This window comes from Morchella importuna (genome assembly GCF_003444635.1).
Source record: "Morchella importuna strain M04M26 chromosome Unknown Morimp01GS006, whole genome shotgun sequence".
Taxonomy (NCBI): Eukaryota; Fungi; Ascomycota; class Pezizomycetes; order Pezizales; family Morchellaceae; genus Morchella; species Morchella importuna.
The window spans coordinates 1,158,814-1,186,535 of NW_025763403.1; the positions used below are offsets into that span (position 1 = coordinate 1,158,814).

Here is a 27,722-nt window from a genome sequence, read left to right on the forward strand (position 1 = left end):
TCCCCTGTCGTCACTCCAGGATTTCTCCTCCTCGGCCCGTGGCGTGGCGGAGGGAAGAAAAAAAAAAAAAAAAAAAGGTTTATTCCCTGCTGTGCTGCCTTGCCCACTCTTGGGGTGCCGTGACGGCATTGGCTAGCCGAGTCGAGTCGGGGAGCTTTCCGGTAGTTAGTGGCTGGCAGGGCGAGGGAGGGTAGGGTGGGTAGGGAGCGCGATAAGATAAGATACGATAGCGCGATAAGCGGATAGCCGAGGATTGGGTGCGAGTGAGAGGTTGTGATTGTGTCGGGGGTTCGGGGTAATTACGGGTGAAGTGGGTTGTAGTGGGTGGTGGGTGGGTAGGTGGGCAGGTGCTGTGTAACCGACCAAACTATGGTTGCAATGGATGGAGTTGTGATGGATGGAGGGAGAGCTCTACATACTTAAGCTATGGGTATGGGTATGGGTATATATGTAGGGCGTGTGTCACAGCAGATACACCATGTAGAATAATAAATACTCTGCCTTGTAATATAGCTATAGTGGAACACACACTGTAGAGTACATAGGTACAAATAGCATGCGCGTTACATCTAACGCACCCATCATCCCATCCCATCCCCTCCCCTCCCCTCCCCTCCCCTCCCCTCCCCTCCCCACAATCCCCCACAAAAGCACACACCCCAGCACACTACCGCATCCCCCAACCCCTCCCACCAAAACCGCACACTACATAAACTCCCTCAACCTCCTCAACTTCTCCTTGGCCGCCTCCAGCACCTGGTCATCCTTGCACACCGCAAACCGCAGATAGTTCTCCGCCTCCTTCTCGTTCTTGGCCGTGTAGAACTCTGTTGGTGGGATGGCCGCCACCCCAAGCTCCTTGATCAGGAACCACGCCAGCTGGAAGTCGCGCGCGCGCTCCGCTACATGTGCCGGGAAATGGTAGCCCTCGGGAAGCTTCACCTTGCTGAGGTTCACTAGCACGAAGTAGCCGCCCTCGGGGTCAGTGTACTACACACCTAGTTAGCAGACTAGCTTCTGGGGATATGGGAGAGGATTTGGGGGGGGGGGTGGTTATACAGGCAGCCCAAGCTCATCCCACACCTCGTTGAACTTGTCCATCTTCGCCCTCATCTCGGCCTTACTCTGGTCCCAGAACCCGCGCTCATCGGCCTCCTCGAAGCCGATGGCGGCCGCCTCCTGCAGCGGCGACACAGACGAGAAGCAGATGCGCGTGTGCGCGGCGCCGCAGTACTTGATGAGCTCGGGCTTGCCAATGAGCCAGCCGACGCGCCAGCCCGTGCAGTAGAAGTTCTTGCCGGCGCTGCCGACGGTGATGGTGATGTTGTTGACGGCCTCGGAGAGCGTTGCGATGCGCGTGAAGGGCGTGTAGAAGAGGCGGTCGTACACCTGGCTCTGTTAACGCTTGACATGCAATTGCAACACAGACTGGGCCCAAGGTGGGGGGTGGGGTGGTAGCCTACCTCGTCGCTGAGAATGAGGATGTTGTTGTCCACGCACACTTGTGCGATGCCCTCCAGCTCGCTCTTGGAGAATACCTTCCCGATGGGGTTGTGCGGCGTGTTGATGACTACCATCCGCGTCTTGTCGGTGACGGCCGCCTTGAACTCGTCGAGGTTGAGCTTCCAGTCGCTGGCCGGGCATGTCTGTGTGTCGCCCTTGGCGGGTGGGTGCAGCGGGACGTACTTTACGACGCCGCCGGCCATCTCGATGTTGGAGATGTACTGGTCGAAGAAGGGCTCCATGACGATGACCTCATCGCCGGGCTCGATGAAGGCCATGAAGGCCGAGAGCATGCCCTCATTGGCCCCGGAGGTGATGACAATCTCCGAGGCGGGGTCGAGCGTGCGGTTGAAGTAGGGAGAGTAGGCTTTGGACAGCGCTTGGCGGAGCCGCAGACGGCCCTGCGTCGGCGAGTATTGGTTGCATTCGACGCGGTCGAGCGCTTGTTTGGCGGCGTCGAGGACGAATGCCGGGGGGTTGTAGCCGCTGGGGGTGGGGGGGTGAGGTGGGTTAGTGTGGGGTGGGGGGTAGGGGAGGGGGGAGGTGAAACTTACAAGAACCCTTGGCCGAGGTTAATGACGTCTTTCCCCTCAGCAGCTGCCTCCGCTGCGGCTTCATTCACGGTGGACCTGTGGAGTGCACAATTCCATCAGCGACAGACAGACAGACAAGGTCAGGTCTCTCTCTCTCTCTCTCCAGCTTGTGGTAAAACCAGTGGAGAGGAGAGACAAGTAAGAGTCCACGCCACATACCAAACATCCTTCCGCTGCCCAGTGACTCTTCGTGCCGGTTTGATGCCTCTGCTGGTGCTGGCCATGGCTCTCTTCTGCTGAGCGGACGAATGGGGGGGATTGAACTGTGTAATAGACGCTGTACTTGCGCGAAGGGTGGTGGTGGTGGTGGTGGTAGTAGTGACGATGTTTGTGCTGTTTCGCCCGCTGTAGACGCTGCGCCGGAGGAGTGGGGTCAGAAGTGCTGCTGCTGCTGGGCGCATTTGTGGGGGAGGGGAGGAATGCGTTTTTTTTGTTGGTTAGGGGGGGGTGGTTCAGTAACTTGGGGTTTTTTTTTTATTATTACTCTACTGAGGCTACGCTGGCTGTCTAAGGTTACTTTTCCTTAGGGCTCGAGTAATGTTTGGTTTGCTTGCGTAGAACTGCCGAACGGGGTTGTAGGTGGGGAGGCGGCTTGGCGGGATGGCGTAATTGGCAGTGCTTGTTTCGAGGCCCTGACTTGGCTGGTTGGCTGGTTGGATACAGAAGTGCTCTACTTAGGGTCTGTGGTTGATTGGTTGGAGGGTGCACGGCCTGATGAGGCAGCACTTCCGCCACACACATACATGTACCTACCTACCTTCTTTATGTATATAGATACCCTTTCCTAGCTGACATGATTCACTGCGAGCATGGGCTGTGTTTGTTGTTGTAGTTCGTCCCATAGAGTGCCTGTTGTTGTTTTTACTCTGTTATTAGTATGGTGCACCCGCTCTTAAAGGTAACTGAAAGTTCATGCGCAAAGTCGATGGCTAATAAACTTTTCGACAAGAAGGGCTAAAGAAAATCGGGAAAGACAAAGTCAAGTACTAGTAATAAAGTTTAGTTTGTCTTTCCAGATGTTTGATATCTATTCTAGTTATGAAGGTTATTAGAGCTTGAAGTTTTGTATTTTTGTACATACAGTTGCAACTCGATATGCCGGATCTCAATACGCCGGATCCCTTGCTGTCCCGTACGAAATCTTCTGAGATTTTAATTTTATTACTGCAAAATCAATTTGCTATCCCGGATTTTTTGCTATCCCGTACGAAATCCCTCGAATCTTGGCAATCCGGCATATTGAGTTGCGAGCAAAGTGGAACAGTATTATACCCATTTATACCCCCTCAAAATTGAATTGCAGCAAAGTAGGAATAAACCCTCTCATTGACTTTGGAGTTCACCTAGCAGCCACGACTTTGTTAATTATAAAAGGAGTCTGTTCCTTCTCCTCTCGTTACTTCTTTAATTTAATCATACAACTCGATCCTCTTCAGTAAAGTATTGGGGTTGGAGACGTACGGCCATCCACGATCGATTACGATTAGTTAGTGTTAGTTGTTTATAGTCATATATATGTGTAGGTCCAGCCTGCTGCCAGCTAGGTTTTCATACATAGTACTCTACCTACAGACATGTGATAGATAGAGCTAGAGCTGGTGTATGTGGGTGAGAGTCGATTACTTATGTTTGGCATTAATTGCGGAAGCACCACTGCCGGCCGGTATATTCCACTAGGGTGGCATAGAGTATTCATTCGACCCGCTCCCGTACTGATACTGTGCCAGTTCACTTACCCGCTGGAAGGTTGAGTTGTGGGCATGTACCGCGAGATTGGCCCAAACTTTAAATCCATGGCCTATGGGGGGCCGGGGTTCGGGTGGTGGATGGCTGGCTGGCCTGAGTGTTAAGCCTAACGGGGCGATTTAGTTAAATTGCCTGGTATGGGCAATGTCTCGTGCGAGAAGCATAGATAAAAACACAAGGCCGGTATAGCGAGAGGGTCTGAACAGCAAGCTAGTGACGGAAACAGGGATTATTTATTTGTATGAGAGAACGGCGCCACTCCATACAAACCATCCTTGCCCTGAGCAACCGCATTTTCTGGTTCTTTTTCTGGTAAGCAAGTATATGGGCTGGTTAAGCCAATAGAGCTCTTCTCCGGCAATATTGCTAGCTCTACCAAGCTGTGGATCTGATCTACGTATACCCGAAAAATTGGCTATCCAGGGATTACCACTCGAGTGATTGGTTGAATGGCATCGATCTGCTTTAGAAATTTCCATACAAGAAGTTTTAATCTAGCCAATTTTTTCGAGTTATGGCGGTAATACGAGGCCGGGCTATTATCGTGGAAAATTTGCCCTACTCCAGAGTAGTAGGATATTCCTGCTGGCTCCTGCACGTGCCATTCTGGTACTAGCTCTTGACTTAGCTAGTGATAATGTACCTGTTTTGAACAGCGGATGGCTTTCTATCATATCATGTACTGTGTATATGTAGCTAGTACATGTAGTTACATGTATGCAAGGACTCGGCTACTCCCTTGACATTAGATGGGAGCATTGAAAATTAATTAAGCACGTACATAAATATATGACACATCCAGATAACTTTGATATATTTACGACACACATTTAGCTTTGATATACACGTATATCTCAGTACTACTTGAAATCTCAGTTGAACGCTCTGGCCCAGTTGGCAATAATATATGCAGGCCATCTTGCAGCAGACCTAAATTACACCTACCAGCTCATTGAGATAGGCTTTGCAACCGGCGAGCGGAGGTGTAGGATCCGCAGTGAGGGTGATGGTGATGGTTGCAGGGGTTCACATGTATAATGTACGTCCAGGGAAATGAAATGTGAGACAGGCCTAGGAAAATCGATATCAAGAATTGCACGATGTTAGTTATACTGAGGATGTTAGTTACATACATGTTACATGTATGTAGGTATGGAAACTCCTGCAACGCACAGGCCAAGGACATGGACTAGCTGTGGATTTTTGGGAACTCTGCACGCACGACTCCGCATCCCTGTGGACAGACAGTGCCCACTCCATCTATCTATCTGCAAAACCTCCCTCTCTCGCTATTAGCAAGGCTCGGACTAACTAAAGCGACTAAAACTTCCCGCCAACACCCAAACCCAAGTCACACCCACAATCGCAAGCCACGCACTCCACACCCCCCCCCCCCACATCACACCCTTCCCCCCAACCTCACAATATCCCTCCCGACCGCCTCGATCCCCCGCATCACAGCCCCATACCTCTCCACCAACCCCACCATGTCGCTCCCTGCCTTCGCATACCTCTCCAGCTCGCCCTCCACCGTCCTCCGCCGCGCCAGCAGCCGCGCCCGCGTGTCCTGCAGATGCACCCGGTAGTTTGCCAGCGCCTCCACCGCCGCATCGTCATACACGGCGCGGACCGCCTCGGCGCGCAGCACGCCCAGCTTGCCCTCCATGCTGCTCGCCACAACGGCCATGTGCGCTGCCCGCGCCACGGCCGCGCCCTGCGCCGCAACTAGCACCCCGCTGCTGCTGTGCGTGTGGGTTAGTGAGAGCGTGGTGAGCGTGCTGTAGGCGCTGAGGACTTGCTGCGTGAGCGTGGTGATGGTGCTGCGTAGGGAGGTGAGGTGGGAGGTGGTGTGGAGGAGGGTTTTGCGGCGGTGGGCGGCGTCGGCGGGGAGGTGGTCGAGCTTGCTGTCGAGGAGGAGGGGGTTGGTGTCTGTGTGACCGGAGGGGGTTAGTATTTGGGTGGGAAGGAGGCGGAGTGGGGTGGGTAGGGTGGAGTGGGGGAGAGAGTACCGTCTGGATATGCGATCCTGGCGATGTCGAGCGCCGAGTCAGATAGTGACCTTGAGATCGCCTGCCCGATGAGTGGAAGCGAGGCGTGGAAATCGTCGATGGTGGCGGAAAGCAGTGGGAGGTCTGCGGGCGTGCGTGGCGCGTTGATGGCCAGGTCGATTATCTCTTGGAGCTGTGTATGTGTGTGAGCTTCTTGATTTTCGAGATGGTACATAATATGATATACACCCCCGTATGTACGTACCTCATCCGGTAAGAGTGAAGATCCGGCCCCGCGGGTCACCGTCTCGAGCTCGCGCTGGAGGAGCTGCGATTTTGCGAGCTCTGCGCGGTGAGTGCGGAGCTCCTGGAGGCCCAATTGTAATTGTTAGCCCTAGATACGTACGAGCTAGCTAGCTAGATATGTAGATACTTGGCCATGGAGCTATAGCTATCACAAACCTGGTCGAGGACATGATGGTCCCGCGACGAAGATCGGCTCGTCAGATCCTCTGGATTCAGGATCTTGGTCGTGAGGTCTTCATACAGCGCCTTGAAGAGCGGGTTGGCACTCAGTGTTTCTTCAGGGACCGGGGGAAGCATTTTTTGGTGAGTGTAGGTACTTGGGTTGTGGTTGGGAAGGTGTGGTTACTGACTGGTCAGGGGTGTGCAGAAACTAAGGGTTAGGGGTGAGACACATGTGGGTCGAGTGAGATGTGGTGAAGAACGTGTTGGTGGAGGTGGTCGTTTTTTTTTTTTTGTTTAATTTATTAATTGCGTGCAACCCTTTACAGTTATGGAAATATTACACTAGCCCCAGATTCCCTAACTGCCTCCGCCACCTCTCGCAAAGTATGACCAAAAGAACACGAACAAAAACAAACGAAACTCGTTACCTCCTCGTCCCTCAATCCCCCCCCCATCCGTAGCCCATTTCTCTCCTCTCCTCCTCACCGTCCACGTCTCGTCCTTCCCTCGCCTGCCGCCATTCGGCGAACTCCTTCCATATCTTTGCCGCTGCTTCGACTCCTGTTGCTGTCCAGAGTAGTTTGACGATCGTATTATGGTGGTGGGGATGGTCAGCTGGTTGAGTGCCTCCGCTTATACGCTCGTTTGTCTTGCACGTTCTGTGGGGGCCTTGTTGGATGGGGGGTTTGTTTCATGGGGTAGTGTTAGCCTGCAGGTGGTATGCTTGGAACTGGGGTACGTAGGTAAAACATTGATATAAAAAAAGAAGGAAAAAAGGGACTCTCGAGCTGCTTGAGTCGAACAGCGTATTGGACAGGGAGGTCTAGCTGTTTCAGGAAGAGAGTTGTAATCGTCCAGTAACCAATAAAGCATGCAGCTAATCGAAGTGCTCAATTTCTGCTCAAGAAATTTGGACCTGTGGAGCTAGCTAGCTGGGCTCGAATACAGGGGTTTTTCTTTTGGCCATGGGGGATTGTACACAACCAACTTGACACAGTTTAGCACAGCTTAATTAATACTTGGCCAGAACACAGAGTACACCAGTCACTCACTCTCTCACTCACTCACCCACTCACTCCCTAGCTCCATGCGCCTCCTATTTGCTTGCCAACTGTGCATGGAGGGAGGGAGGGAGGGAGGGAGGGAGGGAGGGAGGGAGGGAGGGAGCGCATCGAAATTGCGCGCAGATGGGAATTCTCCTACTCTCCGGCGGCGGAATTCGACCCGCAAAAAATAAAAAAAAAAAAAAGACCAAATTAAAAGGCTGAGACACATCATCACATCGACAGACCGGCGGCGGCCTCCGTAAGATCGGTAATACAGGGCACCGGCGATCATGATGGCAAGGTTTCTGATAAGCTCCCGGCCATCGGCGCAGCGCAATATAGTGCAGTATAGTACAGTACCGAATAACAGCCGTGCAGCAGGTTTAGTTCTAGTAGCTATGTATGTAGTCGAGGCATATACACACGACTACATATTAACTAATTAACTAATTTAATTAACCAAGCTTGCTCTATCTACCCATACCAAGTTTCGATCTGCAATATATTGAAATCCGGACTGGCGACTCCCTTAGGCCCCCTAGAGGGCCTAATTATAATAGTGTACGTTCCTGGCCTAGCGCCTGGGGGAGTCTAGAGCGCTGTGGGCACACACACAAACCCCACGTTGGGTACTCTGGGAGGATTACTTATCGATTACTTGCCCTAACTACATATATGTGTGCAAGTACGTGAGGCGTCACGGGTCGCAAGAGAGCGAGTGAGTGCGCTCGTACGAGCGGAGCAGTCAGGCAGATAGGTAGGTCTGAGAGATTTTCGTTTTGCTTTTGGGAGCCTTTAGTGGCGGGTATGCAATGCACGCTCTCTCTGGGGGAAGAGGGGGGGGGGGGGGGGGGGGGCTAACCCGCGAGCCGGATGGTGCTGTTGGTACCAGTTTTGTGCCTCGTCTTGTCTTGTCTTCCTTGTCTTGTTCCTGTTCTTGTCTGAGAGGACTGGACTCTGGGTAGGTATGTTATGTAGCTGTGTAACTAACTTGTAGGCAGGTCTAAGAGCGAGGAGGGAGATCGGGGGGCTCACTCGGGCAGTGGTGGTTTGGGATATATAAATGTTTATCCACGGTTGTTTTTTTTTAAAAAAAAAATTTTGTTACTTCCTTTCTATTATACCAGCTAGCTTCTCGATTCTTCTACCATCTTAATTCTCCTCTTAATTCCCCGTCCCCGCTCCCCGTTCCCGGCCGTACATATACATACATAATACCATACCATACTATACCATACTATACCATACTATACCACAATCTATAATCCAAAATGTCACCCTCACGCCGCCCTAGAGACACCAGCGACCTCTTCCCCATCCAGGTCATGACAAGCATCGAGTTCAAGTCCATCCTGGAGCACAAATCCCTACCCAAAAAGTCCAAAGTCGAAAAGAAGACATCAGCGGCCGCGAAGCGGGCAGCCGCCGCCGCCGCCGCCGCCTCCACAACCAACAAGGAGGCAGACAGCAAAGCAGACAGCCCGAAGCAAAAGGCGCGAGGGCGCGCGCCAACGAAGGACAAACTAGCGAAGGAGAAGAAGGGGCCGTATAATGGCTATGGATGGATCTGGCAGGACGACTTTATCGAGTACTTGCAGCGAGGTAGGCTTCTCTGGCCGGCTCCGTGGGTGATGTGAGAGTAGTGGCTAACAGGAATAGACAGAGAGATCATGCAGTACATACGCCAGCTCATCCTCAACAGCCCATTCTGGGGCTGCGGGGCCGTGCCCGAGTACTACTCTGGTGACCAGAGCTGCTGGTTCGAGCAGCTGTGTGGGTATTTGTATTTGTATGGGTATAGGTATGGATATGAGACGGAGGGGCTGGTGCCGATGGAGACGGTGCCGGTGCCGATGAAGATGGAGGTGGAAATGGGGATGAAGATGGAGGTGGAAATGGGGATGAAGATGGAGGTGGAGATGGAGATGGAGCCTGTGGAGTATGTGCACGGTGTTGGTGTTGTGTATATGAACGGTGTGTATGCCCCGCTTGCGTGTGCGCTGGTACCGCCGGAGTACCAGGTGGAGGAGGTGTGGTGGGATGGTGGGTGTGGGTATGGGGAGGTGTATGAGGACATGTCATGTGAAGGGGTACTGTAGTGTGCGGAAAGGCTGGCCGGGCTAGTTGGTACATGTAGTATAAATAGTAGTAGTACCTTTTGTAGTGGAAGTAATAATATATATCTATGTACATGCGCAGTTAACAAACTGAATATTATTTAATGTACGCCCGCTATATATGTGTATATGTTTGTGAACCAACCTGAAGCCTATGTATATACGGAGGCTATTTGGGCTGTCGTTGAGCATCCTTTAGCTGCCAGCAGTCTAGTAGGGCGTGGAAAACCACCCGCCAGACGAATCGAAGGGATTGGCCCATAAAAGAAGCCCTGCAGTGAGCATAGACCAAGAAACCCACTCTTATACCGCTGACTTTCGCAATAAGTTTTTCACCAGAATCTGTAGATATCAGTAGCAATTAATAGTAGTTATCATTTGTAGCAGTAGCAACATATCCAGCAACGAATTAACATAATCCAAACCAAAACCAAGACATTAATATTCACGAAAAAGACTCCCTGTATCTACTACACGTGCCCACCAAACCAAACCAAACCAAACCCGCCCATCCAGACCAGTTTAATCAAGCCTCAATCTCCATTGGAACAACGTCCTCACTCACCTCCTGCACCAGCCCCTTCCCTGCGGCATAAAGACCCTCCCCACCGGCCCCGCCAACCAGCTCTCCGGCACGCCCACCCGAATGCCGTCCTTATTGCTCACCCACCTGACCATCTTCGGCGCCGGGGGCGCCTCGACCACGCCGCCCTCCGGGCCCGCCTCGTTCGGCGTCGCATCGCCCGTCTGCCGCCCCTGCGACTTGCGCATCTTGGGCGTCTGCTTCTTGAGCAGCTTGTTGATGGTGTCCATCTTCTCCTCCTCGAGCCGCTGGTCCGTCAGGTTCTTGCGGCGCCGCGCCATCTCGGCGCGCTTGAGCGCCTGCTCGTCCGCGGTGAGGGGGATGGCTTTGGCCGCGCTGGGCCGCTCTACAGGGGTGTTAGTAAGGGGCGCTGCGGTAGTGTCGTGTTAGCTACTCTGGGGGGTGCGGGAAAAAACATACCGATGCCTGCCGGCAGCTCTAGCAGGTCGGCACTGTAGACTTCGTCCAGCTTGCTCTTTTGCCGCTTCGTCAGCCGGCTCATATCGGGGGTGCCCCCCCTGCTCCCAAACTCCGGTGTCCCCTCGGCATCCTCGTCGGAATCGACCATCTCCTCGTCGTCCGTCTCGCCCTCAGCATCCTCGTCATTGAGCCCGTCGTCCTCCTCGTCCTCGCCCTCAGCGTCCTCGTCTTCGTCCTCGCCCTCGGCATCAACCTCGTCGTCGTCCTCGCCCTCGGCGTCCACATCCTCCTCCTCGTCCTCCTCATCGCTGCTCGAGTCGTGTCCTGCCGCACGGTCAGTCGGAGGCGGCGTCCAGTCCGTCGTCACGGCGCGCAGGGCGGCTTTACCAAGTTTGAGCGTCAGCTTTATGCTCCCCGCCGCGGCATCCCCCCCCTGCTTCCCCTGCTGCTGCTGCTGCCCCTTCCCCTTCCCCTGCTGCTGCTGCTGCTGCTGCTGCTGTTGCTGTTGCTGCCCCCTCTTGCCCCCGGCGCCGCCACCGCGAACGGTGATGCTGTCCTCGACGGGCGCGTTGGACACCTTTGACAGCCCGCTCTTACGCGTCGGCTTGCGCCGCGCGGCGGCCGCCGGCGTCGGCGCCGAGTCGGAGTCCTCGTAGATGTAACTAGTGCGGGTTAGCTTCCCTCTCCCTCTCTCCTCCCTCCCTCCCGGGGCGGGTGCGGGTGAGGGGCGGGCAGACCTGTCTTCGCGCTCCTCGGGCTCTCCTCGGAGCTGGGGTCGGAGTCCTCGTCTTCGTCGTCGTCGTCATCGTCGTCGTCGTCGGCGTTGGGGAGCGTCATGCTCTCTTCTTCGAGCTCGGAGAGCTCGCTTTCGCTGGATTCGGAGGTGGTGGGGGAGCGGCGGGAGCGCTTGGTGGTGGTTGGGGCGGAGCGAGGGGGGGGGTCGGAGGAGCGTTTTTTGGACTGGCGGGAGGCCATTGGGGATGGGGATGTGTATGGAGATGTTTATGCTGGTGTTTGTGGGGTTTAATTGTGGTTGTAGAGAGAGATAGTGAGGTTGCGGAGAGAGAGAGAGATAGAGAGTGAGGTTGAGTATGGATGGATTAGGGTATTCAGATTATTGCAGCTCTTCACGCGTGTGCCGGGTACAACCTGTACTACCATGCCTTTCCTTCTTCAACTGAGAGATTTCCTCAGTCAAACAACATTTGCCTCCCTGCCAATAAGCTGCTGCTACACACGCATATATAGCTCTCAGCTAATATTTGGATTCAGAGCCCGTATATGTGAGTGTACGGTCACGTACAAACAATACAGTTTAATATTTCAAGGTCAAGCCGTAAGGCATTCGGGAATGAAGATATGAGCTCGTGTGGTTGTGCAAACAGGCCTCAATTGTACCTGCAGACCCGTGCACGCCTTATTCATCGTTTCCTCTACTCAAGTTTACCCCGAGCATTAATGTCAGGGTTTAGTTACAGCATACATAATACTCGGTATTGGTGCATGTCCAAGCTGCAAGAGACCGCCACAAACCGAGGCGTAGAGTAGACAGCCACAGATTCACGTTCAACAATTCAACAGGGGCCAGTTGCAGGCCGACAGCACACACACACACACTCACACGAGTGGAAATTGCCTCGGCAACACACGCACGCAACACACAGGGAAGCAGATATCACAACCGACTCTTCTCTTCTACCTGAGCTGAGCGAGCATCCTCGATCAACTCTCCACAACCCCCAGCTCTCACCCCCCCCCCCACAGAACACACACACACACACACACTACCACTACGTGAACACAGCACAGTACAACAATTAATAGGGGCCTCAATCACATCACATCACCCACAATGCCCTCCGACAACAACTCCAACCCACCACACACGCCCCCCGAGCTCCCCTCGGGCCTCAACATCGTGCACTCCAGCCCCCCCGGCACGCCCAAGATGAAGGACGGCCCCGAGCCCGCGCCGCTCACACGTGCAGAGCTGCTCGACTCTGCGCAAAAGTTCCTCGAGAGCGCGCCCATCATGAATGCGCCGCTGCGGGAGAAGCTCGAGTTCCTCAAGACCAAGGGGCTGACGAGGGACGAGATGGAGGCGCTGCTGGAGAAGCTGGCGGAGAAGGAGGCGGGGAAGGGGGTGGTGGTTGTGGGCGGGAAGAAGGAGGAGGAGGAGAGGAAGGAGAAGGAGAAGGAGGGGGGGAAGGCGGATAAGGGGAAAGGGAAGGAGGTAGGTTTTGTTTGATGTTGGGCCCTGGAGTGGTGGTAGTAGGGATGGTGGGTGTACGGTGAGAGTATAGGAATAGAGCTGACATACCCACAGCTTGTGAAGGCCTCCTCCAGCACCTCGACCTCGACCTCCACCTCCACCGCCGTCGTCCCCACCAAGCCCGCCCCACCACCACCACCACCGCCAGCAGCACCCCGCCCCCGTCGCCCCCATCGTCACCTACCCCGAATTCCTCACCCCCGCCCCCCCGCGCCCCCCGCTCCCCTCATGACCGCCAAAACACTCGGCAAATCCCTCTACTTCGCGACCGGCGCCGCCGCCACCATCTACGGCGCCAACAAGTTCGTCCTCACCCCCATGTACGACGCCCTGACCTCCGCGCGCCTCGACCTCGCCAGCACCGCGCTCACAAACCTCGCAACGCTCAACACACGCCTCACCGAGCTGCTCCCCGAGGGCGCGACTATCAAGCCGCGCCGCGCCGACAGCGACTCGGACAGCGACACCAGCGACCCCGGCGAGCTCTTCCACGTCGATGCGAGCACGCAGACGAGCGCGGACCTTGGCGCGGACCTGGCGGACGGCGCGGAGCTCTCGCCGGATGGGAAGTTGGAGAGGTTGGGGGCGCAGCTGCAGACGCTCGTGGAGAGCCATAGTGATGGGACGGATAACGAGCTGACGTTTGCGCTGGAGGATCTCACGAGCTATCTCGAGACGCTGACGTATGAGTGGCCCGGGACGAATATTTATACGAGCCCGTATGGAGGGTATGGTGGCGGTGCGGGCGGGAAGGAGAAGGATAAGGATGATCCGGTGGCGAAGGTGAAGGCGGAGATTAGGAGTGTGAAGGGGGTGTTGTTGAATAGGTATGTGGCTGCTCTTTCTGTGGGGTTGTGGGATGGGAGGAGGGGGGCAGAGGCTGATGTGTGGGGCGTATAGTAAGAATTTTCCGGCGTCGAGGTAGGGAGTAGAGGGGTGAGGGGGGTGAGGGGGGTGAGGGGGGTGAGGGGGTGAGGGGGCGGGGGTGTGCGGGGAGGTGTGGCTGTGGGGGGAGGTGTGTATGATAGATTTCTTCTCTCTCTCTCTCTTTCGCTTTTTGACTTGACTATTTATTATTGCTATTGGTGGGTGGCGGCGGTGTGGAAATGATTGACTGGCCATGGATATATGGAACGCGGGGAATGATAAAATGTGGGGAATGCATAATTTGGCTATTTCGGTTTTTTTTCGTAATCTTGATATCTTTTTTTTATTTCGTGTTGCAATTGGTTGAAATACAAGAAGAAGAAGAAGTACTCTAGCTCTGACGCCCCCCGTGATCCTGTTTAATTGCAATTGCCTCGCGTCATCGGGTCAGTGCATGAGTTAAGTGTATCGTTTAACTAGTCTAGATGTAGCAAGAATATTGGTGGCTACCGATTGTATGTTATTAATTGATGATTACTATATATACAGAGCCGTGTTCGAGCCCGGTATGTGTCGTAGCTAGCTGCACACAATTAATCAAACCAATGCACCAGATAATGCAAAGCACTATGTACTATTAGAGGGTTTTGAAATATCAGTAGAGAATAAGCGCGGGTCGCGGTTTCAATAATTGCAAGTGAAGAACCCTGGCAGCGGTGCAAAATGTGCATGCAGCAATATATACAATATACACTTAGATAAGCCCATACCTACATACATATACTTGTAGAGTAGTACTATACTACATGTAGCGCTGCAGTGCAGTGTACTCGCGATATCGCAATTAGTTGAGGGTTTTAAATTTCGGATAGATTAGAGAAAGTCGACGTCGAGCAGCTTGGACAGAAACTCATACGTACATGCTGCAACCAATAGGAGTTACAGGAGAGCTAGAGTCTTTCCAATGCTTCTAATAAATATCAAGCATCCAATGCGTGTCCTATCCTCCTCTAGGCTACATATAATCAATTAACGAGTTATGAATCAATCAACCCAATGCCACTAGCGGGACTCCCGGCGAATGGGACACCACGCAGTTTCATATCCAGGTTTCAGTGCGCAACGGTGTGCGTTTTCACTGAGTTCAACGTCAATGCATACATTACTCGTATTTTCCTGACGTTTGTAAAAATGACCGGGTCCGCATATGAGGTGCAGGAGCCGTGCATGGAGGAAATTGACCTGCTTTTAGTATCATGGGTGAGCACTCGATCTTTGCCTTTTGATAGTCACGGTTGTCAACAGGGCCCGTTGGGGTTTAAAAATTGAAATTGTTTCCTCCGCCATCTGCAATACAGGCTTCGATCCGTCTTGTCATTGATAATACATGATGATTTACTCTATCAACCGGGTAGTTTGTCCATTCTTGTAAAAGTAGACGGCGTATAGCTGCAGCAGTAAAATCTACCCCTATTTGTGACTTGATTTTGTCCTTTATTTCCATCCAAATTCTCTCAATTGGATTTAAATCCGGGGAATTGGGGGGCCATATGAGCTTATTTATACCTAGCTGTTCTCGGGGGTAGTTATGATAACGATGTATATGTGATGGGGCATTATCTTCCATGAGTAATACAGCAGGCCGTTGAGCCATCTTTTGGAGTACAAAGGGATACAATTGAGGGTTGAGTATCCTCTCACGGTATATAAACCAATCTATACCACCCTTTCTATCCTTTTTACGTACCTTTAGCTCAGGGTCTTGAGCTAACCAATCGCCGTTGGCCAAATGAAATGCCTCTTCTCTCAATTCTTGCTCATATTCCTCCTGTAGTTGTAGATCCGCCCGCCTTCGTTCTTCTGGTGTTTCGTAGGGTGTTTTATACAGATGATACGGGAGTTGATTACCATTATGGTCATAGAGAATAGCTCCCCAGAACATAATAGTCGCTCCAGTACCGAATTTGCGATTGATATTCCGAGAAATGTACGCTTCCCCAGCGCGTCGTAGAACACCCTTCGCACGCCTCCTTCGTAGATCACCAGTCTCAAAATAAGACTCATCTGTAAAAACGACTACATCAGCAAGCTCGCCTATTACCCAGGGCGCAGCCCCTACGTCCTGGCGGGCATTCTGCGCCACGAGCGCCCAGCGCGTCCGGCACCGCCAGACTACAACCTTCGCGCCAGGCTCCGCCGCAGGACCGTCCCACTCTCTGGGACCGCCAGGAGATATGGCTCACGTCCGGAGGGCACTCGCCAATGCTCTGGTCGCCTGGGCCGCCATGAGATTCCCTCCCCCTCCGGAGACGCTAGGATGGAGTGACTCCGCCCACAGCACCTAGGAACTTTTGCTTCTTTTGATTACGTCAGTAGTACACGCGAGCACTTCCCAATGCTCTCACAGTTTTCTTGAATGCTCTCACGGCACGACGAATGCTCTCACGGCACGGCGAATGCTCTCACGGCACCGCGAATGCTCTCACGGCACCGCGAATGCTCCCGCGAATGCTCCCGCGAACGCTCCCGCGAACGCTCCCGCGAGGGCTTCCGCGAGTGCTCCCAGAGCACTCACCAGTGCTCACAGAGCTGAGGCATTCGTCATACCCACTCAAGGTGAGGCAACCCTCACTTGGGCTCCTTTGGATTGATACACCGTCCTCAAAGGATAGGAAGGCCGCACCAGTCCCTCAAAAGATATCTAACGTGGGTATCCTCAACGCCGCTGTACGGTCAGTCGCGGGATACTGATACGAGCACTGTCCTGTATACTGGTGACGACTACCCAACCTTTGACGGACGTGTATGTTTCTGTCGATTCGTGAAAGGCATAATTAGCCTTGAGGTTGAGGCCATGGTACGGCTCGTCTGAAAAGCTCAATGTCCATGCATAAGCAGCAAACATGGACTGGCATTGACCTCCTGGAGCGAGCTTGCTGGATAGCCAGACTCAGATACTGAGCGGCCGAAACTTTACCTCCTTCTTCCAATCCGCATGCATAGCAGAACGACACGAATTTTGAATTAGAGAGTCCAATTGGGTCTAACGTTCCTAGAGCACTCAAGAATGCCCTCACGGCTTTACAAGTATTCAACTAAATTCATTCCACGTACGCAAGTCTATCCTAGTATTTACCAACCAATTACCAGTCTCCACCTCAAACAAATGGGCCATTCCCAATATACTCCGAATATTAACGACCCACATCCTCTTCCTCCTCCTCCTACAAACCTTCAGGAGCCCATGTGAGCTATCAGCGATACCACGATCCTTTGCCTCGAGTAGCTCCACTATACATAGTCTATGTGCTCGCCCCCCACTGTCCCGCAGCTTGAACAAAGCCTCGACACGTCCTGGTAAGCGTCCCCGAAACACTCCCCACTCCTCTGAGGACGCTACCGACACCCATACCCAATCCTTTCTTATTTTCCCTTTCCTAAAAGCCGCGTTTCCCGTACACCTGATATTGTGAACCTCGTACACCTCAGGTCTTTGGAAGATTGGTATCGGAACCTGCAAACATGTGAACATCTCCACCCGGCGCTCTAAAATGCTCTCAGAGCTTCCGGCAAAGCTTTGAGAGCATCCCGCATCCTCTGCATACTCCTTTATCAGGCGATATAACGTGGTATGGCTTATTTGCAGTCCATCCGCAATATTGAAAAGTCTTTCCGATTTCGTGGAGGGGTTGCAAAGACGCCTTAGAGGCAGTCGGCCTTCTACTATGGATCGTTCATTTGGTGTTTTTTTCCGGTCTTCGATTTTAAAAATCTCAAGTAACTCCTTCAGGTTATCTCGATGGCTCCAAAGGATGTCGTCAGTGCTCTCAGGACCTCCAACAATGTCTTTCAGATTCAGCATTCGAATCTCTAACGCCAACCGCCGCCCCCCATAGTCCAGTATCTGCGTTGCAGCATCGACCTTGTTGGATGCTCCGTATGCCTCTTTTATCTGACGTACATGGGCGAGTTCGCTGATGTCGGTGGAGTACTGGGGAATGCTCCCAAAGCGCTCGACATGTTCCCGATAGTGCGTTAACACGAGCAATTTGATGAAGTTGAAGTGAGACCTTTCCCGTATCTCGCGAATCTCCTCCAAACCTCGCTGAGCGCTCTGGGAGCCTGAGGTCTTCACAGCTTTTGTCCGATCTCTCGCATCCTTAACCGTCCTCTTGTACGCCCGGAATTCTAAAAAGATATCCTTGTGCTTATGGAAATCCTCGAGATAGCTCTCCATATAATTCAGTGTGCTCGTCGTATGACTCCCATACTGCGCCATTAAGTGGAAGTCGATTAAGCCTCGTACACATTTCAATGCCTTTGCGAAGTCGCCCCTGACAGCCACCCCCGGGTTTCTCAAAGCAGCCGCGAGTGCTCCAAGAACGACCCGCCCCAGATTTCTCATCTCCTTCCCTTGCCATTGGGTTGTGGCACGATATGCCTTGTTCGGTACTGCCAGTCCAGGGTAAGGCGCAATCGAGGCCCAAGCCTTGTCAAATTCCTCCAATCGATTGTGCTTCTTCAAGAAAGCCTGAACCCACTCCATCATGTGCTTCAACATCCCTAGGTAGATATTGTGCAGAATGTCCGGTTTGTTGAGATCGTATGGATTAACCCTCGGCATACCCCAGAAAGCATTGAAGAGTGTCTTTACTGATCTCGCGACAAGGTATTCCACCGGTCCCAGGTTTCCCGGGTTCTCCCTGAATAGCTTTACCCTCTCCCGGTAATCCTCGTGATCGCGCGTAGGGCTCCGGCGAGTGCTCCCAAGACTGTGGAATTCCACCTCGCATCTTGGACAAGAGCTAGTACTAATATTTTGTAAGTTTGAATGCTCAGGTTGATCAGCGATCCAACCCGACAACACCGGAAAGCATAGACGTTCGTACCCGTCGGCGCATGCGATTAGCTCGCCTTCCTGAGAGCACTCCCGAATGCTCTGAAAGATCTCCCCAAGGGCGCGATGCAGCGCCATTTGACTCTGACGTCGTAAAGCGGAATTAGCGAGTGAGTTCTTCCCGAGCTTAGGTGGGACTGGCAGTAGCCCTAGGAGAATTAACGAATGCCCGGTGGGCTTGCTCCGGACCGATGACTTGATGTTCCCGATGGTAAGATAGATTGGCCAGGCTTTCTTGTCCCCACTAAAATTTGTCAAATGTGTGCCATCTGACGCGCATATAATTGGTACCACAGTCGACCCCTCCGGTAAGGTATTCTGTCCAGAAAGCATTAGCGACTGCCTCTAGAGCACTTGTGAGGCTTACCAGACCTGCGTCTCCCACCACCAATCTCCCGTATGCATTTCCCCGTACATTCTCTCGCCAGATTCATTATGCTCTACCACTGGCGCGTACACCAATGACTCCCGAAAGGCCCGTTGGCCTAGAAGATATCGCACAATTACCATTGGATCCCGGTAATAGTAAGGGATTTTCTCTCCCCCAATATCCACCTCCGAATGATGCCAGCTCGCCTTTCCCAATATGTCATTCATTTCGTCCAACCTCTTTATAAAACCTCGCCCAGTCCTGTAGGAGCATTCGCCACTGCTTGACGGAGCGTGTAGAAAGAAACTGTCGATATTTCCTTGTGAGGCCTTCGACAGTATGAAATAACGTGCCATTCTAAACTCGTATGCTGAGTTGAATGGGTGCCACGGGTATCGGAGAAGGTTTTGTGAGCATTCGTCGTAGTCCTCCGAGCGGTAGAGACGCTCCCCAGCACCCTCGTAAATCGTTGTCGCTGCCTCATGCCTATTTGCATCTCCATCTGTCTCTTCCATCATAAAATATGATTCGGATTCCAGATCTGAATTATTATCGGGATCTTGGTCATGATAATTGATACTGTTGCTCTCCGAACTATCCGAGTCGTCATGGGCATCTGAATAGGAATCGTGAATGCCTTCCGGGCTGTCGTGAGTGTCATCGGGTGCCTCTTGATCGCGCTCCAGGAGTAAAAATTGGTTTCCCAGCCATTCATCTGCTTCAAATGGATGTGTAGTTCGAAGATGTTTATCGAAGTTCGCGGAGGAGCTGTACCGCTTGCTGCAAAAGGGGCAAGACGATTTCATTGAAGTCTCATGATGCTAGCAAAGCACTCCTGAGTGCTCTAAAAATTTGGTTTCTGCCAAGGCCGAGGAGGCTCTTTCCTGCAGGTGCTGCTGCAGAGTGCTCGAATGATTTGATTTGTCAGCCAATGAGGCTCCTCTCACCTGCACCCCGGTCGGCAAGGCTGATTTTCAATACGAGTCTGATGTCATACATCACCAACCTAATACAAACATCAACACCAACACGAAGAAACACCCACCACCCCAATCAGGCGGCCAGTTATGCTAGATTCTATCGCCCTGAGCATCTGCACTCTCTCCCTGAGCACTCGCGGAGTCTCTTCAGATCGAGACAGTGTTCTCAGCGCCAAATTCAACACTAATATCGACTACGAGCTCAAAGAATACATTCTCTCCGAATCAGCTTCCTAGAGGACAGAGTACCAACACCAACAAGAACACAAGCACCAACCCCAACACCAGAATGTTATCGACGTCACCATTGGTACCGTCAGAGCATCCCCGAGTGCGCCTGGAGCATTTAGATCAACGTCATATATTGAAGCAAACATTGAGTACGAGCACCCTCGAGTGCTTCTAGAGCATTCGTGGGTGCTCTCGGAAGCGTGATAAGCTCAAGAAAAAAGCTGATCGTACTCGGTATAAGAGCACCCCTCCCTTCCTTCAAGTTCGTGAGAAGTTCCTAACCACCTTCAAGTTCTCCTCTACCTATCACTTCAAGTTTTCCATTGCTTTCAACATTACCTGTTGAAATCTCATCCTTCAAGTTCCTCCGTTTTCAAGCGATTTAACCTTTGCAATCTTTATAAATAAGATGGTATTTCTCTCTCCTAATCCAATTAATTTTAGAACCATACTCACCACAGTGATACATTAACATTATCAGACTCCAAACACCGCTCAGAGCACTCCCGGTAGCTCACAGAACACAAATCAACTTCCCAATAAGAAGCGCTTGCGTGACATAGACGAAGACGATAACGAAAAGACCCACCGAAAAACCAAGAAACACAAATCGTCCCGAAAACATAAGAAACACCGAACTTCCTCAGGTCGCAAATCGTCCCGCAAAACTGTCAAGCCTATCCCGGAGGAGATACCAGAAACACCCCCTAAGCAGTCGCCAGTGCTTTCCGGGTTCACCCCGATCAACAAGAGCCGAAAACAAAACCCTGTACCTCCACCAATCCGGACTGAAACCCGGACTCCGCCAAATACTAACCTAGCTCCATCGGACACTGAAGGGATCTTCCCGAGTAACTGGGGAGCAACCCTAACTGATTCCGACTCCTTTCCCGACTTTAGTTCCGAACCCTCTGAACCATACATAAGTGACGATCAAGACCCAGCAACAGGTCCAGCAACAGGCCCACTAGCAGCAGTCTCCACTGCTTCCTCAGCACGCAGCAGTGCTTCACCAGAGGCCCTTGTACGGACGACCGTACTTAGGGTTAGTGCTACCCCACCAGCACCCGCTAGTGCTCCACAAAAGAACGTTGCCCGGGAGACCATAGTCCCAAGTCAAGTTCTCACTCGGTCCAAGTCTAGTGCAGTCCGCTCAACAGGCCCAGCAACAGGCCGCTCAACAGGCCCAGCAGGCTCTACTACTCCCTCACCAGCACCCGTCAGTGCTCCACCGAAGGTTCTTGCACCGGAGACCCCTACATTCAAGCCCCGACGCCCCTCTCGGTTATTTTCTAGTGCAAGCCCGTCCGAACTAATAGACCACCCCTCACCAGTACGACAGAGACGAATTAGACCCGAGCCATCGCCGATTGTCCAAGAGACATCCCCGAGTGTTCAAGAGACATCCCCGAGTATTCAAGAGACATCCCCGAGCTCGACCGCATTCAAGATGACTCAAGCAAGCAAAGCGAAGATGACTTTAGGTCTACTCAACCTACCTAAAGTGTACACCAGCATCCGCAACAGCCTAAAGGCGGAAATGCAAAATGTGGGTTGGGTCAATAAAAGCACGTCCGGTATGGCTGCGTTCAATGCCCTATGCCTTTACTTGATGAACTTGCCCTCCCTCAACGGTTTTCTGCCAATTTGGACTGGGGGTGACTCCGATGCCCGTAGAGCACTGGCGAGTGCTCTACAGTGGCTCATCGCAGATGTTGGTATGAAGGATAGGTTATCAAGGGGACAGGGAGACCGTCAGTTCAAAGAGGCTGCCGGTGATAGTGATGATGATGATGACGGCGGTGGTCAGGCAGCCGGAAGACGCTCTCGCAAAGGGAAAGAGCGTGCAGTACCTCCGGAACTCGTGCGACCTTCCATAATGGTTACCGTGGTGGACCCCGATGCTCTAGGGGCATTCTTTATGCTCGTCCCACCACCTACTTATGACTGGAATGATCCCCTGAACGAACCTTCGTTCATCGGAATTTTGACCAAGATAACTTTCCCCGAGCTATGCAACTTGATCCTGAAGCACACCGCACCCGGCAGAGCAGTCAGGACTATCTGGGGGGCAATTGAGAATGTCCCCCCGGCAGCTGTTCCTCCCGTTCGGCCGGTGGAGGTACAAATTACCGATTCAGAGGAGCTCGAAGGTTGGTTGAAGAACAGCAATGCCAGGCCTCGGAGGATATTGGCGGTCCTCCACAGAGCAGGCGCGGGTGCTAACCTGGGTGGTGCGGAATCCCCCCCGTTGAACCCGGCTTTCCCTCACGTTGAGGAAGATGATTATAGCATGATCGATATTCCTGCAGAGGATTCGGATTACGAGGAGGGAAAGCACCGGATAAATGCCAAAGGACTGAGGGTATATATGCCTAGAACTGATGCCAGTAATCAAAGGCTAATTCAGACTCTTGTTAGGCGTCGCGATAGACAGCAGGATGCTATCGACGATTTAGACCCCAAATACCTTAGGAAGTATCCTTTGGGTGTCGGGGTTGCTGACCCAAACTTCTTACAGGGGACGATCTGGACACCTGCCGGGATAGCAGCCAAGAGAGCTGCTGACGCACTCGCGGCTGCTGGTGCTGGAGGTGGTGGTGGTGGTGGTGGAGGTGGTGGTGGAGGTGGTGGAGGTGGTGGTGGTGGAGGTGGTGGAGGTGGTGGTGGTGGAGGTGGTGGTGGTGGAGGTGGTGGAGGTGGTGGTGGTGGTGGTGGTGGTGGTGGTGGTGGTGGTGGTGGTGGTGGTCTAGGACCTCCACCGCCTCCGGGCGGACCTCCTCCTCCTCCGGGCGGCGGTGGTGGTGGAGGACCAGCTGGAGGCGGTGGTGGTGGTGGTGGTGGGCCAGCTGGAGGCGGTGGTGATGGTGGTGGTGGGCCAGCTGGAGGCGGTGGTGATGGTGGTGGTGGTGATGGTGGTGATGGTGGTGGGCATCATTAGTTCCCTTTGGTATAATCTCTAACTTCCCTTCCTGCGGAATTGTCACTAACCTTTTAATAGTTGTTAGGATTACTCCCTGAGCACTCGCGATAGCTATTGAGGTGCGGTACGATTTGGTGTTTTGGATTTCCCTTTGTCTTGCGAGAGTATATCAATGGATGGGTTATATCGGATAGGATTAGATTAGATTAGATTAGATTATTCCAGGTAGTAATTGCATTGCTTTTATTTCAAAGTCGAATCAAACTCCTAGATTGCTCTCAGAGCACTCGGTACCGCTTCAGAAAGTGCAGTAAAACGAGTGATGATAAATGATGCGGTTGAGTGCAGAAATTGTGGTAACATAGGATGATCCCTGCCGTAAGAGGATTAGCGGTGCAAATTTTTCTTGATTAGCGGCGCAAATTTTCTCGCCAAGAATTGATTTCTAATCGAAGATATCGCGAGTGCTCCTAGAGCACTGCGGATATTCCTGCCAGTCATCAGAATGGCTCCCACCAAGCGCTCCTCCGGTTCAGCACCTCTTGCCCCAAAGCGCCCACGACTCCCAAAACGACCTGAAGAACATGAAGATTTACTGACTGACGAGTCTGAAATATCTTACCGAACATTGACTCCACTGCCAGCCCGCACTCGGAGTAGTCAATCGACCACCGCCGCTCAAATAACTCGGAAAGGTCTTCTCCGTTCCTCCGAAACCCCCACTGGGAGGAGCAGTCCTAGGAGGGTAGAATTTCATCTCCCCGAGGACCATACTGATAATTTTGAAGCGCAGGAGGAGCCTGAGGCAATTGAGGCGCCAGAGGTGGAAGAAACTGTTGATACTAGCCACTCAGACTATGATGATGCTCCGGAGAATGACCACGAGAGCTCTGAGGAGGATGAGGATGAACCGGAGGATGAACCTCAAGCCCCCCCCCCATCTTACACCCAGAAGTCTCAGACTGTCGGAAAGAGACCTCATACAGTTCAGCCGACTACTGCCAGAGCACTGGGCAATGCTCGGAGGAAACCAACTGGCGCGGTAGCGGAGGTCATTGCTTCTTCCAACGTGTCGGTGGACGTGGTACAGGTTCGACTCTATCTCGCTCATTGATGCTTTTTAACATGTAAGTATTAGTGGCTAACGATTCAGAGGGGAACTCGACCGGGCGCGAAAGTAATACGTAAACAAGGTCAAGGGAGAGCAGCACCCACTTCAGCACCCAGCCAGAATGCATCCCAGAGAGCACTCCCGGCATCCCAGAGAGCACCCCCAACACCCTCACAGTCTAGGCCCTCTGCACCTGTTTATGCTCATGAGTATACCTCTTCTACGCGCCATATCGATTTTTCCTCGATGCGCTCTCGATACGGGGAGTCGTCCCCCACTTACCGGACATATCGTTCTTCACCGCCTAGCGAGGTAATTGGCGAGAACTCTGTGAGCAGTCGTCAGATTCCTTCAAGCCAACTTCACGGTCAAGGTAGATCGCGAAGAGTCTACGAAATCGAGTACCTTCCCTCATCTAGGGAGGAGGACGAGAGTACTCCGATGCCGGAAAGCGAGGGTATTTTGATTCCGGGAAGCGAGGTTAGTATTCCGGAGGACACTCACGACGTCTTTGAGAACACTGGCGACATTCCTTCGAGCCAATTGACTCAGAGGTCTGTGGTCCCTAACTCTAGGAGTGCAAATGTGCTGTCAGTGCAGGCTCAGAGGATTGAGAAGGAGTGTAGCGTGTTAATCGGGGAGCATACTCTTCTACATGAGCCCTTTCCACCTGCAGCAAGACTTTCGGTACTGGTAGTGAGCATGTGGGCAACTGCTAGTCGCCGAGTGGGGTGTAGAGTAGACCTTGATGAGGTCGTTATTAAACAGGTGAGTGCCCCCAAAAGGATTACGAGTGCTCTGGAAGCATAATTGAGAATGATAGGTCAGAAGTCTGCACTCCCGTGTCCGTTCCCACTTGATGCACGAGGTGAAAGGGCGCCTGGCGGACTCTACGATATACGGGCTTGGAAATTTTGTGGGGCCTGAGGCGAGGGCGGCTCAAGTGGAATACCTTTTGAAGAATGATCGTTTCTTGAGCCCCCAACAGCATTACGAGGTATGATGCCAGTGGATGCCCAGAGAGCACTCGGGATAGCCGGTAACAGATTCTAGACCTACCGACTGCGCTTCCTGGCTCCGGAAATTATCGATATATTGTATTTTAAATACTTCGATGGGGTAAGAATGCGAGGGGTTAGGGATCCCGAATTTCTAGAGCGGATAACCCCTACCCTTATTTGCCTGATATCGACGGCGATCTGGCACGGCATTCGGGCGTGGTCAACAGGGAGTTACGTGAAGCCTGATAATTTTCAGTCGCAGAATGAGAGTGTTGTGAGTAAGTATGGCCCGATGCCCTCATTGATATGGCGAGTGCCTTGGGAGCAATGACGGATGCTCCTAGGGCTATACGGGATTGCCAAGCTGACATCCAAACACGAGTAGAAACGTTCAACAGGATGAGCAACACTTGGAAGGGGAGAAGTAAACAGAACCAGGAGGCAACCTTGGAGGTAATCAAAGATAACCTTCGAGAAAAGGTATGATACTTCTAGATGCCGGTAATGCGAGTGGTATTCTAAATGCTAACCCTAATAGATACGAGATAAAAAAGGGGTAACGATTGAGATTATACCGGAGGAGGGTTTTAGCGAGGACGATGAAGCTCTGGCTGCGGATCTTGCCGCATTCCGAGATGCTCGGAGAACACCCACGAGTGCTCCAGGAGGTCGGGTTGATTCCGACAGCGCCCAGGACGAAGTGATTAATGCCCGACTTCGCGGCATTGACACCGAAGAGGAGGGGGAGGAGGAAGAAGAAGAGCCGGAATTACCTGTAGCGGGGGATTACGAAGGGGGGGGGGAGGAGGATGTGTAGAACAATCACGAGTGCTAAGGGAGATAGTGGGGGATTTCTTCTGATTCGTATATTGTATTAGGGTTAGTTAGGGTGTTAAATGGCGTATTGTATTTAGTATTAGGCGGAGGATCACGGTGTTGAATACACCAATTCTCAAAGTGCAGTCGCGAGTGCTCTGGAGACAGTAGAGATCGTCGTGCGAGTGATGTTTTTGTAATCTCATGGGGGAATTGTGAATACCAGAGGCCGGAACGGCGGAGAGGTGTATGCCTAGAGAGAACGGGGCGCCGACATGTAGGAATCGGTACGTCGGGCATGAGCCAGATTTCAAAGCACCCCATCCGGCAACGTCAGGGGGAGTCAGGGCAATCATTCTATCCCCAGAGCCCGCTGGAGCAGTGAAGAGTGCTCCAGGAGCAGTCAGGATATCCAACCGTGCAACTGGCGTTCTCTAGCGGGTAGAGTGACGTCCTAGTTACACCGGGCGCTATTATTTAGTGTCGGGGCCCGTTGTGCGGACTAGTGTGCGCTGGGGCGGAATAATGTGCGCCAGACCTCGCCAGGAGCACTGGCGGTATCTCTGGAGAGGTAGTTTACCTACCGAGCGCCCTGAGCGCCCTGAGCGCCCCGGGCGTCTGGCGAAGGCTACAGGTTTGCTGATGTACCCTCCAATCCTGATCTCGATAGCGATGACAGAACTCAAGACGCGTCGCTTTGTTCTCATTCTTTAGGAATGGTTTCTCTGTAGGTTTCCGTCTGTGTATTCCGTCTTCAGCAAGTATTTTTCTAACAGTTTGAATACTGATATCTAAACCAGCTACTCGTGCTAGCTCGGCATAGGACATTCGACAATGGGTGTAATCCGATAAGGTGAGAGTAATCAAGGCCTGTTTTTCCTCGGCAGTAACCACTGCATTGCACCCTCTATCGGCATTAGGTTTGGGTAATATGTTCTTGTAACGGGGGTGCTAGGATGATACACGACCGTGACTTCGATCTGACATAGAAAGGGTGAACGGGCAACGATGGATTCATTGGGCTCGTTCGATCGAAAGATGGAGTTTATTTGTTTGATCGTATTTGTAGTCTAAAAACTTAATAACTTTAAGGGGTCTCCTCGCTAGTAAAGATTCCATCACTCCCCGAGTTCAAACTGGGGGGCAACCGAGTACTTTTATCGAAGTTCCGCCCCTTTTTCCGCTTTTTTTCTCCCTAGACCCTTCGTTTTTTCCCCTAGTCCGGGGACACCGCGACTTTTTTCTATGAGGGGCGAGAGGAGTTGCTGCCACCCCTCGGACGAACTTCCGCCCGAGTCAAATCACGCAATCTCTGCCAAGAGCTGGTCGGGATCCTAAGAACTAGCGGAAACAACCGACCAGATAGCAATTGCTTATTCAATTTGTTTTAGAACAGATTTGGTGTTTTTGTAAAGCGAGGTTTGCTTTTAGTAGCTTGGGTCGTACTCCTACTCCCCCTCAAAGGTGCTCCGGGCTGAAACAGGAGGGTTCCGGCGGTTCGACGCTCCGGGGGTTATTTTTGGGGTCTAAAACGTGTTTATTTTGCAGTGTTTCCTCAACTCCGCAATCCGTTCATTCAACCACCCCAAATGGACCGGAGCATCGTCAGGATCCTTCCTGACGTGGTAAAGCATATTTTCCGAGCATCGGTTGCTAAGTTATTGCACCTCAAAGGTTGACTTCCAAGGTAGGGTAACTTATGTTTGGGGTTACCCTTCCGTATTTGGCATGCTCGTCCTTCTGCTCTAGTTTTGGTCCAGTCGCCTAGCTTGACTTATAAGACTTCTTGC

The 27,722-nt window shown here is 52.5% G+C and overlaps 9 protein-coding genes across 9 annotated transcripts; 5 read left to right on the forward strand and 4 right to left on the reverse strand.

Moving 5' to 3' along the window:
* Positions 1 to 705: 705 nt before the first annotated feature.
* LAJ45_03114 (uncharacterized protein) lies at positions 706 to 2,497 on the reverse strand (the record flags this gene model as incomplete). The annotated part of the gene is made up of 5 exons (XM_046112703.1): positions 706 to 990; positions 1,060 to 1,389; positions 1,464 to 1,989; positions 2,058 to 2,132; positions 2,256 to 2,497. The coding sequence occupies 5 exons, from the start codon at positions 2,495 to 2,497 to the stop codon at positions 706 to 708; spliced, it is 1,458 nt and encodes a 485-aa protein (XP_045974192.1).
* Positions 2,498 to 5,241: 2,744 nt separating this feature from the next.
* On the reverse strand, positions 5,242 to 6,433 carry LAJ45_03115 (uncharacterized protein; the record flags this gene model as incomplete). Its single annotated transcript, XM_046112704.1, has 4 exons — positions 5,242 to 5,771; positions 5,852 to 6,023; positions 6,096 to 6,197; positions 6,293 to 6,433. The coding sequence occupies 4 exons, from the start codon at positions 6,431 to 6,433 to the stop codon at positions 5,242 to 5,244; spliced, it is 945 nt and encodes a 314-aa protein (XP_045974193.1).
* A 2,182-nt stretch (positions 6,434 to 8,615) lies between these two features.
* Positions 8,616 to 9,443, forward strand: LAJ45_03116 (uncharacterized protein; the record flags this gene model as incomplete). The annotated part of the gene is made up of 2 exons (XM_046112705.1): positions 8,616 to 8,946; positions 9,004 to 9,443. The coding sequence occupies 2 exons, from the start codon at positions 8,616 to 8,618 to the stop codon at positions 9,441 to 9,443; spliced, it is 771 nt and encodes a 256-aa protein (XP_045974194.1).
* A 579-nt stretch (positions 9,444 to 10,022) lies between these two features.
* On the reverse strand, positions 10,023 to 11,439 carry LAJ45_03117 (uncharacterized protein; the record flags this gene model as incomplete). The annotated part of the gene is made up of 5 exons (XM_046112706.1): positions 10,023 to 10,390; positions 10,465 to 10,788; positions 10,852 to 10,981; positions 11,062 to 11,126; positions 11,202 to 11,439. The coding sequence occupies 5 exons, from the start codon at positions 11,437 to 11,439 to the stop codon at positions 10,023 to 10,025; spliced, it is 1,125 nt and encodes a 374-aa protein (XP_045974195.1).
* Positions 11,440 to 12,316: 877 nt separating this feature from the next.
* On the forward strand, positions 12,317 to 13,661 carry LAJ45_03118 (uncharacterized protein; the record flags this gene model as incomplete). Its single annotated transcript, XM_046112707.1, has 3 exons — positions 12,317 to 12,697; positions 12,791 to 13,563; positions 13,637 to 13,661. The coding sequence occupies 3 exons, from the start codon at positions 12,317 to 12,319 to the stop codon at positions 13,659 to 13,661; spliced, it is 1,179 nt and encodes a 392-aa protein (XP_045974196.1).
* Positions 13,662 to 15,515: 1,854 nt separating this feature from the next.
* LAJ45_03119 (uncharacterized protein) lies at positions 15,516 to 15,929 on the forward strand (the record flags this gene model as incomplete). Its single annotated transcript, XM_046112708.1, has 2 exons — positions 15,516 to 15,590; positions 15,642 to 15,929. The coding sequence occupies 2 exons, from the start codon at positions 15,516 to 15,518 to the stop codon at positions 15,927 to 15,929; spliced, it is 363 nt and encodes a 120-aa protein (XP_045974197.1).
* Positions 15,930 to 16,319: 390 nt separating this feature from the next.
* On the reverse strand, positions 16,320 to 19,676 carry LAJ45_03120 (uncharacterized protein; the record flags this gene model as incomplete). Its single annotated transcript, XM_046112709.1, has 3 exons — positions 16,320 to 16,539; positions 16,744 to 18,744; positions 18,868 to 19,676. 3 exons carry the CDS (start codon positions 19,674 to 19,676, stop codon positions 16,320 to 16,322), a joined length of 3,030 nt encoding a protein of 1,009 aa, XP_045974198.1.
* An 814-nt stretch (positions 19,677 to 20,490) lies between these two features.
* LAJ45_03121 (uncharacterized protein) lies at positions 20,491 to 23,022 on the forward strand (the record flags this gene model as incomplete). The annotated part of the gene is made up of 2 exons (XM_046112710.1): positions 20,491 to 20,493; positions 20,563 to 23,022. 2 exons carry the CDS (start codon positions 20,491 to 20,493, stop codon positions 23,020 to 23,022), a joined length of 2,463 nt encoding a protein of 820 aa, XP_045974199.1.
* Positions 23,023 to 23,509: 487 nt separating this feature from the next.
* LAJ45_03122 (uncharacterized protein) lies at positions 23,510 to 25,933 on the forward strand (the record flags this gene model as incomplete). Its single annotated transcript, XM_046112711.1, has 6 exons — positions 23,510 to 24,088; positions 24,158 to 24,883; positions 24,939 to 25,112; positions 25,169 to 25,394; positions 25,502 to 25,596; positions 25,655 to 25,933. The coding sequence occupies 6 exons, from the start codon at positions 23,510 to 23,512 to the stop codon at positions 25,931 to 25,933; spliced, it is 2,079 nt and encodes a 692-aa protein (XP_045974200.1).
* Between the last annotated feature and the right edge of the window lie 1,789 nt (positions 25,934 to 27,722).